The sequence below is a fragment of the Rhinolophus hipposideros genome (genome assembly GCF_964194185.1).
Source record: "Rhinolophus hipposideros genome assembly, chromosome: 14".
NCBI lineage: Eukaryota > Metazoa > Chordata > Mammalia > Chiroptera > Rhinolophidae > Rhinolophus > Rhinolophus hipposideros.
Genome location: NC_138060.1, coordinates 2,779,840 through 2,794,986, shown reverse-complemented (window position 1 = coordinate 2,794,986; position 15,147 = coordinate 2,779,840). Strand labels below are relative to the sequence as shown.

The window sequence follows — 15,147 nt, the reverse complement described above, 5'->3', positions numbered from 1 at the left end:
CACTCTGAGCACACGGCCCCTAGCCTACTGGTCTGCTATTGCACTCTGAGCACACGGCCCCTAGCCTACTGGTCTGCTATTGCACTCTGAGCACACGGCCCCTAGCCTACTGGTCTGCTATTGCACTCTGAGCACACGGTCCCTAGCCTACGGGTCTGCTATTGCACTTAGGCTACGGGAGCTAATGCTGTAGAAAGCACTGTCACCACTCCTGTGTTGAAGTCATCATCAGCATCATCATCATGGACAGAAGAAAGGGAACAGATGCGAAAGCAATTAGAACTAAGAGACACCAAGCACATTTTCTAATACGTGGGACAGACAGTAAAAACCTCAAGAAGTCTGAGGGTTACACCATAACCCTATCCCCACCTGAGAAACTCCTGTAGCCATCCTCAGAAAAGCAAGCTCATGAAGAGCCAGTCTCTCGGGCTTAAGGCCACAGCTACAGTGAGGGCTGCCTCTTCTCGGGCTCGGCCAGCACAGAAGCTTGATGTGAAGGCCACAGTGGGAAGCCACCCTGCCAAGATTAGCATAAAGAAGTCAGAGCAGCGGCTAATGGCACTTCAGAACAAAAGTCCAGCTCCAGCTTTCCATCACTCCTGTGTATCTTCAGCTTAATAATGGAATAATAGGAAATGCAGCTTCAGCTTCTCTGAGGAAAACTGGTTAGAAGTCCTTTTCACTCGTGGAATTGGTTCTGATAAGGCCGCACCAACTGTTCTACTTCGGAGGTACCTGAGCACCACACACACGCTAACATTTAATGTGCTAGTTATAAATCATCTTTCTCTACTCATTAAAGCACGTTCCTGAGAATCTCAAGCCAGAACTCTCTGAGCTCAATTTAAGTCTGAAATGCTTCCAAGCCTTTCATCCTCCTTCTTACTCAAGAAATACTTACTGGTCCTTAATAGCGAAAACAACTACCCATCGTGTGCTACATGCATGGTCTCTGTTCATCCCCATGAAAACACCACAAGGGAAATAATGGTCGCAACCCCACTCTGCAGGTAAGCAGACTAAATCTGCGGGCAGTGACCTGCCCACACACACACAGCTGGCGAGTGGCCGAGCTGGGACTTGGACCAAGGGTCACTCTTAGTCACTAGCCTAAACTGATCATTCACTGCGTGACCACTACTCTGTGTGGTGTCATTAACACAACTCTGAACACAGTCCCAACTCTCCTACAGTTTGCAATCCTCAATCTGATGCTCCAGCAGTCCAAATGTGCCTTCTCTATGAAACCCCTCCTTACAGATATGGTTGCTGCAAGCTACCCTCATGAATAGTCCACTGGAACTTTGCAAGCACCGAAGGAAATTACCTAGCTAGCTCTCAGCGGGCCACAGCACCACTCACTGCTAACCTGGACACGTGGAGATGCTTCTTACAAAGAAGCTGAAAAGGCTTCCCCAAACGCTGCCTCCATTCATGCCACTCAAAGTGTGCCTCAACTGACAGCTTCACCTGGGAGCTTGTTAGAGATTAAGAGTTTCCAGGTCCCTCTTGACACCTGCCGAATCCCAGGTGATTTGTGTACACATTCAAGTTCCACATGTGCTGGCCTATGCCATCTAAATCAAGTCACCATAAGAAGTGCTAACAATTCAAGAATAAAAGCTAATGAACTATAGATAGCATTGTAGGAAAAATGTAAACATCGTTATTCTAACACAGGAATTTTTTTCATCACTCAAAGAAATCATCAAGACAGTGTTATCATTACATGTGAAGGGCAATCCTAAAAGGCACTCAAATATGGGTTTTAGGCAGGGCTCTTGTCTTTCTCTGTGAATTGTGAAGCAGGAAGTCTCTGGCTTAATTGTCTGTGAAGACACGAGCCCCTGGTTTCCTTCTTTGTGAAATTCGGCGGTAGGCCCCGGTGGCTTCTCATGTCTCGCCCAGCGACTGTACTTCAGGATATGAAATATGAGAGAATTGTATCCCATTCATTGTTCCCAGTCACAGGGAGGCACTGTTCGGGGGATTAGGGAGCCCAGGGCAGGGAACTTCTCCGGCCCCAACGTTTTCATTTGTAAAATGCTGCTGCTATGTCCTACTTCAGCATTGTGAGGATTTGTGGGTAGTTCTGTCCAGTACGCAGTCCAGTTCCTAGCACACTGTAGTAGATGGTAATTAATACTAACAGGCTAACGTGGAAAGGGGTGTTTAAAACTTTGTACGTGGTATAGCATATCCAGCTAATGGAGACACATGCCCAGTGCACATGCACATAGTAAAATGGTTGATGAAAAAAATGAATGATGACAATATTCAGCCTAATCTGAGAGATTATCTCATTTCAGAGAAGAGAAGCAATTTAAGGGGGAGACTGTGTCTCCTACGTAAGAGCCAGTCTTCCTGTTGAATTTCCTGACATCAGGCTCAGCTGTCTGAGGGAAAACCTGCACAGGCCCAGGTATCTGATGAAGGGTAACCCTTACATATCATTCATTCCCATAAAGATGTTTCATTTTAATTGCTTTTAGAAAGATGTGTGGCTTGTGGTTATACCAGCTTGCTGTTTGAGAGTCACATACAAAAATGGTCCAGGGCCTATTATTAACGTTTAATAATGCACCCATTGAAACCATCTACATAATCTCGACGCTTTATTTTTGCATATGTATTTGATTTTGACTTTTCTCTGCTTCCATCTATTGTCACTCCGACCCTATGAGGTCCTTGATAGTAGCTACTGGGACTCTCTTCATCTGGATATGTAATTAACCTTCAGTCTGTAGAGGCTGGGTGAGCGAGAGGTCTATCCATGCTAGAGCTGACAGAAGAGCTAAGGAAGGCCAGGTGTGCAGCGCTTATCATGCCAGAACGCTGGTCTTGCCAGCTGTCTTAGGTTTGGAAACAAGGAAATGGCATCTGCAATATTAAAAGAAGGAAAACATGTTTCTGAGCAGCTGGTGCTGGGTAAGAACTAGTGACTTCTCTGAATGATCATGCTGAGGGTCGTCAGTGCAGAAAGCCATACCGACAGGCAGGCAGGCAGGCTGGGGGTCCCGCTTCAGGGCCTTTTTCCTGCCTAACATCCCCAGAAGCCCTGCCCCTTGCAGAAGACAAAATCCTGGGCCTTTAAGAGAGCCTGTGGGTTCAGAAAGGTAAGAATGGAGCAAAAAGAGATGGCAACCACCCTCCCCTGTCAACCAAGGCCTTCATGCAGTCCCTGCCCTCCCTTGTCCCTAGGAGCCACTCTATGGACAAAGAGGGCTTGGGATCCTCTCTGTCAAGCCCAACCCTGCCATCCCATAGCAGAGTTGTTAGTATGGCGTACATGACTGGAATGCACCTCAAAGCTTCATGCCCTGCGAGGAGGGTCCCTCTAGAACTCAGCACCTCACTGAACTCGTCACTGATTCTACTGAAGCACATGGCCTGGGAGACAGCCGTCCTGGGGCCCAGGTCCAATACTGTCATCTTTGCCTTCTCAGCACCTAGAACAGTGACTAGCCACTAATATGCTCCATGAATTTGATCAATAAACAGAACAGTAATTCTCAAGTTTTGATGCCTAAAGCATTTGTGACAAATGCCCATTCTACCCTAGGGGTCTAAATCTGGACAGGGTTGGAGCCTGAACTTAAAATAAGCCCTGCCAGGTGATTTGATGTAAGTGAGAAGGAACTACACTTGGAGAAACACTGCCTGGGTGGGGACTAAGCCCTGGGGTGGGCTGGTGGGAGGTGTACAGGATGATCCGCCTTTATGATTGAAAACACAAGAACACAAATACACACAAAGTGCCTACTCTGTGCATGCTGATGTGCACTCCTGGGAGTCAGACATGAGGTAGTTAGAGCTCACAGTCAAGAGGACTGGACAGAAGAGGAATCAATGCTCCTTACATCAAAGGTGGTGGGCTTAATCCTGGGCCAAGGGCAACTGAAGGACAAGGACAGCCTCAGCATTTTAGCAAGGCCTTGAAAGATGAATGAGAGAGTCTAAGTCAGACAAGGGGAGAAGGGCACTATCGTGTGAGGTGTCATGTGGGGTCTCTGCTCCCGCTCCCCACATAAAAACGCAGGACGGGGTGAGGCCAAAAAGGAACACCCACGGAGCCATAGATAGGGATGTCATATCACTACATTCTTGTTGGCGGCTGGGTTGGAGACACAGGAAGCAGGAGCTACACAATCCGCAACCCGCTGTCTGCTTCTCTCTGCCAACCAACCTTACTTACTACCTGCAATCCTCCGTGCTAATTGCAATCCGCGCTTGCTAGCTCAGCCACCATCTTCTTGCTAGCCCCCATTTGCTGCTAGCGTAGCCACAGCAGTTATATTAGTGGCCAATGGCTCACTGGTTACAGCTGACGGCCAACTAGCCACAGCTGATGGTCATCTACTACCCAAGCCAGCACCGTTCCACATGAGGGTGAGAGCTACAAAGTGCACTCCTGGCTCTGTCCCCACAGGCACCAAGCAAGAGAAACCAATCTCAGAGGCTGGCAAGTCCATGGTTTATCCAGGAAAAGGGCCATAGTCTGCTGTTACAAGGGACAATAGACAAACTGAGTGATAGTTTGGAGCTGGGGAGAGGTGGGTGACGAGGCTAAAAAGGAAGTGGGTTTCGTATTAAATATAGCAGCACAGAAGTTTGTACCATAATTTGTAAGTCTATGGTTTTCACTTTTTTTCTAAGCTGGAACATGCTTTTCTCAAATTAAAGCAGCCCATTTCTAAAAACAAACAAAAACAACAAAACTGATCAGAATTGCTCTGGTGACAGTTGGCTGGAGATGCAGAATCCCACCTGTCTGGTCCACACAACCTGATGATAGAGGCACCATTAGGTGGTGAGAGACGAGAATAAAAATCCACTGCTATGGCAGAGAGGGGCAGGGGAGTTTGTGAATGACAAAATCAGGTGTCTCTTAGAAGGCTTACCGTGCCAGCCCAGGTGGGGATGCTTGGAGAAGGAAGGGAAGAGCGTGGGAGCAAGCAGGCTAGTGAGTAACTGGGGCCTAAGGAGGGCAGGATGTGGAGAGGAGGGGCTGGCGTAGGCTTGGAGCAGCTTCTCCAACAGTGAACCAACAATACAAAGCTCAGAACTGGATAAGGAGAGTACTTGAGAGAGAAGAGCACTCAAGGAATAAATGGAAGTCTCAACTTTGAGAAACTTGGATGGGTGCTATTGTTACCCAGCAAGTGGTAGGTAGTGGGTGTCCCGGACTCGGGAGAGAGCTTAGCGCTAGAGATGCAGATTTGCAAGTGATCATCAGAGCAGCGAACCGCCCTGGGGAAGGGAAAGTCGCTGTGGGTTGCATTCAACACCCCCCAAAACATTTAGTGTGGACTTGTGCTAGGCACTGATCTAGGAGCGGAAGGCAGAGCACTGGGAAAGAACCCTGTGAGCTTACACTCCAGTGAGAAGACAGGCAGGTGGGACTAATCCCATGAGGAAACAAGGCCGGGTCACACCGGGAGTGTGCTGCATGTGTGTGCCATTTTGTGTCAGTGGTCGAGGATGGCCTCCCTGAGAAGAGGGCATTTGAGCAGAAACCAGAAAAAGAAAAAAGCACAAGCACATAGCAGATCACTGAGGGAAGAGAGCTCCAGGCAGAGGCACTGATGGTGGCAAAGGCCCGTGCTTGGCATGATGGAGACAGAGCAAATGGCCAGTGAGCTAGATGGGCATGGGCAGGAGGGAGAGTGACATGGAGAGACAGAGGGAGACAGGTGTCCTGAGCGGGGGCAGGGAATGCTGCAGAGTCTCGGGGGCTATTAAAGCACTTGGGCTTTTGCTCTAAGAAAAACGGGGAAGAGAGAAGTGACATGCTTTAACTCAGGTATTGAAGGGACCACTTTGGCTGCTGTGGTGGGAATGGACTGTAAGCGGACAAGGGGAGAAGCAGAGAGAGCAGCCAGCATGCTCTTGCACTCATCCAGGTGAGAAGGTGGCACGGTCCAAGGTCTAGGGTGCAGGAGGTGACAATGAATGGGATTCTGGATATACTTTAATGGTAGAATCAATGGCGTTTGTTGAAATGGTTGTAGGGGAAAAGGACAAGAAAGAAATGGGGGGAGATGAGGAGGAGAGTCACAGATGACTCCCAGATTTGGGAGCAGAGCAGACAGAGGATGGAGTTGCTGTTAACGGCTCATATCTGAGATGGGACAGATAGTAGGGGGTGAGGTTGGGAGGGAATTGGAGGAAGGTGGTTTGGCACCTGTTGAGTTTGGATGTGTGTTAGACGTCTACACAGAGACAGAAGGAGGAGCCCAATGCATAGTGTAGAGTTTTGGGAATCACCAGCACACACATGGAACTGAATGCCTTGTGACTGGATGAGATCACTGGTGTGTCTCGGGACAAGCAGAGGGCTGAGGACTATGGATAAAACTCAGAGGAAAGAGGTTACCATGAGATGAAAACAAAGCAGTCAGAGACAACAAAGAAGCAAGAGTGCCCTCCAAGAATAAAGACAGGACAGGGTGTTAAAGATCCAGAAAATGGAAGGAAAACTCTTCATTCTATACCTTCATTCATATGTGCAAAGCTGGAATTAATTATCATTTTAAATTAAAAGAGTCATTGCTATTAAAGATTTGGACACTGTGACAATCCTATATTTCATTTTATTTCTGGCTCTCAGAGAACAAAAATGTGCAAATACATAACAGGAAAGTAGTTTGTCTTCATTGAAGTTACTGTGTTGTTATCTTAAAAAGATACTAGATCTTCTTAAAAAGTTGTGTGTTGTTACGTAGTATTAATATCTTAGACCATTCTTAAAATGTTGTGCCTGTAAGTAGACTAATTTTGACTTGTTTTAAAAGAAACTCTTGATACTGTTTCTACCAGTGACCAGAATCCAGAAACCAGTGTCCAGGTTTCACACCTTGGAAACAGACACCAATTAACAACCGGCAGTTACAGCACACCTCTGAAAAGAAGGCACACGTTTTCATTCTGATAAAGTTGGCCCAAACCACTCTTGTTTTGACAGTAAAATGCTCTCTTAGCATCACATAATGAAAGTGAAAATGTTTTGAGAAGAGAGACTTGCTGTATCTCCCCCACCCCCAACTTCTTTGGGTCCAGGGAAAAGACAGTGCTCCAAGTGTCAATGCTTATAGACGGGTGCTAATTCCAATAGGAAGAAAGGAATGAGCTTGTCTTCCTAAAAAGGATGAGTATCACTTTTAAGAAAGTCCTGCAGGCATTTTATACAAGGCCTTTTAAGAGCAGATTCGTGTCTATTTAGTAAATTTCACAGAAAACTGTTGCATACACTTCCTCCTAACACTTAACCATAGTAGATGCAGTCATCAAAATTTCCATAAGCTCTTGGGACAACCCTGAGGTGTCATGTTGGGCACCCACCGTGTGACAGATACGAAGGGGCTTTACATTAGCCAATTCATTCATTTGTCTAACATTTCTTGTGCTCCTACCATGCATGAGGCACAGTTCTAGGTACTGGGGTGGGCAAGTGTCAAAAAAAGTCCCTCCAATGTGGCTGTCACGGAGCAAGTGCTGCGGGTTGAGACAGATTGAAAGTAAGCAGATAACACAATGCGGTAGCATCATGAATGATGAAGAAAAACGGCGGGCAGGAGGATATAGTCTGGTTGGAGGCTGGCAGGGGCGCGCCAATGCGGGTGCGGTAGCCAGGCAGGCATTTCTCACCTGGCACCTGGCACCTGTGAGGAAGCGAATCATCGTCCCACGTTACTGACAGGGGGAGGTCCTGCTCGCCATGGCACCCCAGCCTGTGTCCTCCCGTACGTGCTGGAAGTGCACCTGACCCGTGGATGAGAGAATTCAAACAGGTGGACAGGGTGGCCTCGGTGGGCGTGGGGCGGCGGCCCCGCGGTGCGGTAATAATGCCCCCACGCGCACTTCCCAGGGACCGCTCCACTCGGCCCGCGCTGTCGCATCCTGCGCTCCCCAGGAGCCCCGTGGGGCATCCAGGACGGAACCGCCTCCCCACTATGCAACGAGGACACGACCCCCGGCCGGCCCACCGCCCCACCGCCCAGCCAGGACGCCCGCCGGGGCGTTCTGCTAAGCGGAATGAAGCGGAAAGTGCCGCCCAACTTCTGAGGCTGCGCCCGTCCTCGGCCCGCCGCGAGGCGACGCCGCCAAACAGCCGCTCGCGGGCCCAGCGCTCGGCTTCTGGCCCGACTCTGCGCGCGTCCCGGGCCGGGCGGGGCTGCGCACCGGGGGCCGGGCCGGGCCGGGCCGCCCGACACAAAGCGGCCGCGCAGCGCGGCGGGGCCCTCGGGGCCGGGAGCGGTGGGCCCCGCGCCCCCTCACCTGTCGAGCCAGAAGGTCCAGGGCGAGTGCAGCGGGAGCTCGCCCGGCTCGGGCCGCAGCGCCGACAGCTGCTGAAGGCCGAGCGGCGGCGCAGGGGCGGCGGCGGCGTGGGGTCTCCGCGGCTCCGGGGCCCCGGCGGGGGGCGCGGCGGCCGGGGGCATCGCCATTTTCTCCGCCCCGCCTGGCAGCCGGCGGACGCGCGGACCGCGGGGCGAGCGGCGGCTGAGTCACCCCGGCCCCGCCCCCTGGGGCGGCCGCCCCGCCCCGCCCCCCCCACGCGCTCCGCCCCGCCGCGCCCCGCCGTCCCGCCCACGCGCTCCGCCCCCCGCCCCGCGCACGCCCCCGCGCTCCGCCCCCCGCCCCGCCCCTCGCCCCGCCCCCGCCCCGCCGCGCCCCGCCGCCCCGCCCCGAGCCGTGGTGCGTGGGCCACCGCCCCGCCACCGCCCCTCGCCCCGCCCCCGCCCCGCCCCGAGCCGTGGTGCGTGGGCCACCGCCCCGCCCCGCCGCGCCCCGCCGCCCCGCCCCGAGCCGTGGTGCGTGGGCCACCGCCCCGCAGGCGCCTCCAGACAAAAGCGGGCCTGCCCCGGGCGCACAGCACGGAGCTCGACAGAGCAAGGGCAGTGCCGTGGCCGGGGACATCTTCGCGGGCTATGGGGTCGGGGAACAGAGGACTGGTCAAGCGGCTGATTTTGCGGCCAGACAGGAGGTCGGCGAATTGGATGTACAGGCTACAGAAAGATGGAGGAATAGCTGGGGGACCAGTGGATGGATCTCGGACTCACACGCTGGGAGGGGAGCAGGAGTGGACAGACGTATCAGCAGTGTAAGGATGGGTGGGAAAGTTGGCAGAGGATTGGAGTAGGAGTGGAGGGACGAAAGGGCAAATGGAAGCGTAGTTGGATGTGACTGACGATGCAAGGGGAACCTCTGGCCAAATGGATAAATAGACTGGAATGAATGCCCAAGAGTGCAGGAAGAAAGGGCCAGACAGACAGAACCCAGGAACCACTGACTCCACATGAAGTTGTGACGGGTCAGCCTTGTGTTCCTCCTGGGGACAGCATGTTAATGAATTCAGCGGATTTGAACGGACTAGAGTCCCCATCCCACCCTCTCTGGGGCCACCATGTGCCCATAGTGAGCGGCCCAACCCTGGTCCAAAGTATGGTCAATTCTAAAGAAAGGTTCCTAAAGTTGGTTGAAGTTCTCCAGGCTTGTCCCAAAGCAGCTGCAAGGAAGGAGGAGGAAACCAGGCAGTCCTGAACACAGAGCCCTCTACTTTCTGCCTCTGACTACAGAGGAAGTCCCTATGGCCATGAGATTCCTGAGGATCTTCCCCGCACAGCCTCTTACCAGGTCTCTGTCACTCTCTCAGAAGAAGAGAGGCATGAGGGCATGTGAATACATCGTAACCAGCATGGGCGTAGGCCTCCTGGCCTGAACCGTGGCTGTACATCTCTTCACAGATTTTCCACCTGGCCTAACATGCATTCTGCTCTTGGCTTCAGCGTTTACTGGGATGGCCCAGAGCAGAAGCTGCAAAAGCAGATGCATTCAGTCTTCACAGGTATCATAAACACCTAGTATGAATCCCAGGGTACATGCTTTCCCTAAAAAGTATTCAGATCCAGATAAAATGACAACAAAAACAAGACCACTGCTTTTCAATCCCTGCTTCAAACATAAGATTTATACAATTTATGATGCTGGAAGCAGTGATGTATTTATAAAGTCCTTCCAGCTCTGAGATACTGGAGGTCCTCTTGACTAGATGCATTTTTAAAAGTTCACCTTTTATTTTTTTAAGAAAATACATATATGGCACTGTTTAGGCCGTTCTGAGCACTTCATGCTTATTAACTCATTTAATCCTCACAACAATCCAGTGAGGAAGGTGCTATTATTGGCCCATTTTATGGCCGAGAAATGGAGAACTTAAATTAACTCCAAAGCCACACTGCTAGTAAGTGACAGAGTCAGGATTTAAATACACATATTCAAACTCCAGAGTCTAGGCTTTTAACTGCCAGACTCTATTGCCTCTCTCACTAAAAGAATTAATAGGTCCACATACTGTGTTTCCCCGAAAATAAGACCTAGCCCGACAATCAGTTCTAATGCATCTTTTGGAGCAAAAATTAATATAAAACCCGATCTTATTTTACTATAATATAATACTTGGTAATACAATATAATATAACATAATATATATATAATATAATACCGGGTCTTATATTAATTTTTGCTCCAGAAGATGCATTCGAGCTGATTGTCCGGCTAGGTCTTATTTTCGGGGAAACATGGTAGTAAAAACAAGGTGATGAAGAGTAAGTATTCCTCCATCCCAAGGCTATCAATCTTCCTGCCCAGAGGAAACCACTGTTAACAGTTTCCTTCCAGAAAAATCCAAGTATATACATAAAAGTATATATCTAGACATATAAATTACATGCCTATATTTTTTATAACAGAAATAAAAGCATTTTATACCATTGATGCACCTCCTTCTCTTACTTAATATTATATATTTGAAGATTCATTTCCATATCAAAACATATAGATCTACTTTTTAAGAGCTGCAAAGCAATCCATTCTAAGAAGTAATATAATTTAATTCAGTAGCCCTCAAGATTTCTGTGGTTTCTAGTCATTTTCTTTTTTTGTGGTCATATTCTTTTATAAATAATGCTACCATACGCAATTTTGTATTTAACGTCTTTCTTCATCTGCACAAGTTTGTTTCAGAACAAATTTGGAGAAGTAGAATTTTTGCCTGTGTTTAAAAATTTGATACATATCGCTAAATTACTGTGCAGAGTAGTAACATGAATTTATATATAATTTATTTGTAAATAATAAATTCTGAAAATTTGTATTTACTAAGTGACAATTGTCTTTATACAATTTTTAGACATTGGTTTTTGGGAGTTTTTGCCTTCTAATGATGAGAACTAATCAAAATGTCAAGGTTAGCTTCTTCCTTGTGTCCTTTAACAACGTCCTCAGCAAGAAAGGCTTATTTTAAAAGTTTCATCTGGAGTTTCTAAAAGACAGTATGCACCACATGATAAATTACTGTCAGAATTTAGAACTGAAAATAGTCTGGAAATTTTTCTTTATTGAATAACAATTATGTAGCTCTCCCTCCCTCCTCCTCCTCCTCCTCCTCCTCCTCCTCCTCCTTCCTCTCTCTCTCTCTCTCTCTCTCTCTCTCTCTCTCTTTGCTTTGCCTTCCAGGATGCTCAATATTACATCTGATGCTCGATCACAACATCAGTACTAACTAATCACTATTTTTGTATTATTTTATTGCTGTTTTTATTTGCATGACCTACTGATAATTTCACATATGCATCTTATACAACCCTGTGAAATATTTTGGGAGTAGGTGATATAAAAAAACCTGTAAATGACCTTTAGATTATTAAAAAAGGTCAAGCAAGCGAGTAAGGTGAGCAGCAAGGAGAGAACAGTGAGCATAACTTCCATTCCCTTCCTGTTTGAAATGTAAAAGAGACTTAACCACTGTTTTTGCTCTTCAGAGTCATTCTTAGAAGATAACAAATTAGGAGAATACCCCTCATCTTCCCCAGTTTGTAACTGGACAGCAGGAATTAGAATTTCAGGGCAGAAAGGGAACTTGGAGATTATCTAAGCAAACCCATCATTTTACAAATGAAGAAACTGAGGCCCAGAGAGGTGAAGTGACTTACCTGAGGCCACAGCGCTAGGAAATGACAGAGCAGGACTAGAACGTGAGTAGCTTGAGATCCAGGCCAACGTGCTCTACCAGTGATTAAACAGGCAACTCAGACGACTTGGGGTGGCAGGAGGGAGGAAAAGGAGGTAACCCCATAGCCCCTAGCAACGAAAACAACAAAAAGGACTTGAGGCACTCATAAATAATTAAGCAATTAGCTGCAGCAGCTACTCCCCTCCCCTCCAGCATCCAGTCACCAAGGCAACTTGGGCAGGGTGCCTGCTGGTTGCCTAGTAACAGTGTGGTTGGCTCCCTTGACATGCTCCCTAGGCATCAAAGGATTTGAGAGCTGGGAAGAGCCTTAGACAGTGATCACTATTCCAACACTTTCATTTTCCAAATGGAGAAATGGAGGCCCAGAGAAGCCGAGTAATCTGTGCAATGTCACACAGCTACTCAGAGACACAGCCAGGCTCCATTTCCATTGCACGAGGGCTGCCTTCAGGTCACTGCAGTTGGGGGAGATCTCTTCACAGTTCCTGGGAGAATGAGAAAGTAAGACCAAGCGAGCAAGCAAGAAAGAGACAGAGACCTTGAGCTCTCATATGCAATTAGCAGGAGCTGGTAATCCCATCAGCCCAACTTTCATCATCACCATGGCAACATGGGTGAGGCGGGTGCTTGTTGCCTAGTAACAAGTGGTTCTCTCTTCCACTCACATCAGGCTCCCTGGGAATCACAGGAACAGCAGAATGTTGGAGCTGGAAGAGAAGGCAGGGATCCTAACTCAGTCTCTTCCTTTGACCAATGGAGAAACTGAGGTTTAGGGACACTTTAAGGTCACACATTCACAGAGCTAGCAAGTGATAGGGACCCATTGTTGGCCAGCCAGCCTTTTCTGAATTCCCTTCATTATTGACTGTCACAGCACTGTGGGAAGGGAAATTCACTCGATAGGGTCAAAACATTGAAAGGGAATGGAGGCATTACCACTTGTCTAAATGGTGGCTGTGCCACACACACAAAGCATGGCACACAATAGATGTACATGGAGGCACCATGTATAGTAGTTAAATCCAGGCTTTCTAAAGTCAGAAAACCTGAGTCAAAAGCCAGCTCTCCCCAAACCTGGCAAGCTTCTTAGCCCTTTGTGCCTCAGTCTCCATATCTGAGAAGTGGGCATCTGATAGTACCTACTTCTCAAGCGGTCATTAAATGAAAAAAAGGTATCTGTCAAGTGACTGGTATATAGTAAGATGCAGTAAATGTTAGGTATTTATTAATTCTACATTCATAAATATTTGTTGCATGTCTGCTATGCAACTGCCTCTGTCCTAGATTCTTGAGACTCACTAGGGAACAATACAGAACAAACCCGTCTCAGGAAACTTACTTTCCAGTTGAATGACTGTGTGTGTGTGGGGGGGGCATGCGTGCGCATGTGTTTAATGTTTGTTGAGTGGGCGTAGGGACTCATTGGCAATATCCTATGTTTATGTTACAGGGCCCAAGTCTGAGAAGATTCCTGTTTACAGGCTGTGATGCTCTAAGTATGCAGGCCTGTCTTGTATATGGGAACTGCATTGTCCTTTCTTTTAAAAGCTCAGGCGGCAGTGACCACCAGATGGCACACGTCCGTTTCCTAGATGCGGGGCACAGGGAGGCACTGGCCTGGGGCACAGGCCTGGACTGACGCTTCCAGCAAAGTCAAGTGTTGCAGTTGGACAGTCCTAGGGTGATGGCTTGGTGGGGGGCGAGGGGGGGGGTTGACTTGAAACTCCTACAGGATGCTAGGGGCCTCGGGGGATGCTGTAGTGTGGTTGTAGAGTGACTGCTTTAGTGACCTGAGCCCACTCTAAGATCCTGCTGTGTGACTTCAGGAAGTTATTAACCTTGCTGAGCTCCAGATTCCTTATCTGGAACATGGAGAAACTGACAAGAGCTCCCTCAAGGGGCTGCTTTGAGGCATGTATGAGAAAATACGTCTAATGCACCTTGCAAGATACACACAGAAAAAAACTCAACCAATGTTACTTGTCTAGAATTTAAAAGATCCCTGAAGATCTGCTTCAGAGTAGCCAGTGGAAGGAAAAAGGGTGAAGGAGATAACATTTGTTCAGCATTTGTAGTGAGGAGACTGAGGGCCTCCCAGTCACAAAGACGAAAAGGGGACTCCGGGATTCAGCTGTCCCACTCCAATGCACCCACCAGCCACAGAGCCCCCTTCTGTCCTTCCCGCAACCCTGAGTCACTCTTCCTTTTCTAGGCCCAGTGATCCCTCCCACCCCCGGTCCTGACTTCCTGAGTTCCTGCCAAGCACAATACCCTCCTCACTTGTCTCCCTGCTCCCAACACTGGCTCCTCCAAATGCCTGCCAGACAGTAGCCTGAGCAGTTGTTCCCACACCGATTTGATCATGCCTAAAGCGCTTCCCTGGCTTCCTATCACTCTCAGAACAAAGCCCAAACTCTGCAGTGGCCCGCAGGGCTTGGCACCTTCTGGATCTTTCCTGCCTTCCCAGCCACAGGGCTGTGCTCTTCCTCTGGGCAGCCTTGGGCACCTGCACAGACCTGTCCCAAACCTCCCTCCTCTCTGCTCTGCAGAGCTGCCCTTCTCCTCCCACTCAGCCTCTGGGAGAGATCTGCCCCCACCTCCAGCTCCACGTAGCTCCTCCTCCCATCCTAATGATTTCCTTTACCACATGTGTCACAAGCTGCATGGATCTACTGCCTGTCCCCCACACCTGAATATCCTGTCCAAGAGGACTGGGCCCCCTATGTAGCGCGGTGACCCTGATGCCAGCAATAGGGCTGGCCACACTGATGTCACACCACCAAGACTCGTTAAGGAAATGAGTTGGGCATACAACACTATTGATTGAAAGGAACAGTCTGTGAATTCCTCTTCCAATTTCTAGTCTTTCTCCTCTGCCAGTTTCTCCTTTTCATGGATGGCAGATCAGATTTCCTACAATGCATTTTTCCCTGTTACTTCTTTGCTTAAAAGCCCTAAATGGCTGACTATCTCTCAGGCTGAGTTCTGAAATCTCTGGTCTAGCATTTGAAATCCTCCCCAACTAACCCACCTTTCTAAAGGCATTTGCAAGTATATTTCCTTATATATATGATTATGTATATGTATATGGGTCGGACACTTAAGTTCGCGAA

The 15,147-nt window shown here is 48.9% G+C and overlaps 1 protein-coding gene across 3 annotated transcripts in view; it reads right to left on the bottom strand.

The window, feature by feature from the left end:
* The window catches only part of EIF4E3 (eukaryotic translation initiation factor 4E family member 3), a 135,593-nt gene that overhangs the window by 98,106 nt on the left and 22,340 nt on the right, over positions 1–15,147 (bottom strand). For 2 of the 3 annotated variants that reach the window (XM_081071690.1, XM_081071691.1), the window contains exon 1: positions 8,281–8,520. In XM_081071690.1, coding sequence (XP_080927816.1) covers positions 8,281–8,447 — 167 coding nt within the window. In that variant the 5' untranslated portion in view covers positions 8,448–8,520. Of the gene's footprint in view, positions 1–8,280; positions 8,521–11,993; positions 12,142–15,147 lie in introns of those variants that run through there. The other variant, XM_081071692.1, reaches the window with a different exon arrangement.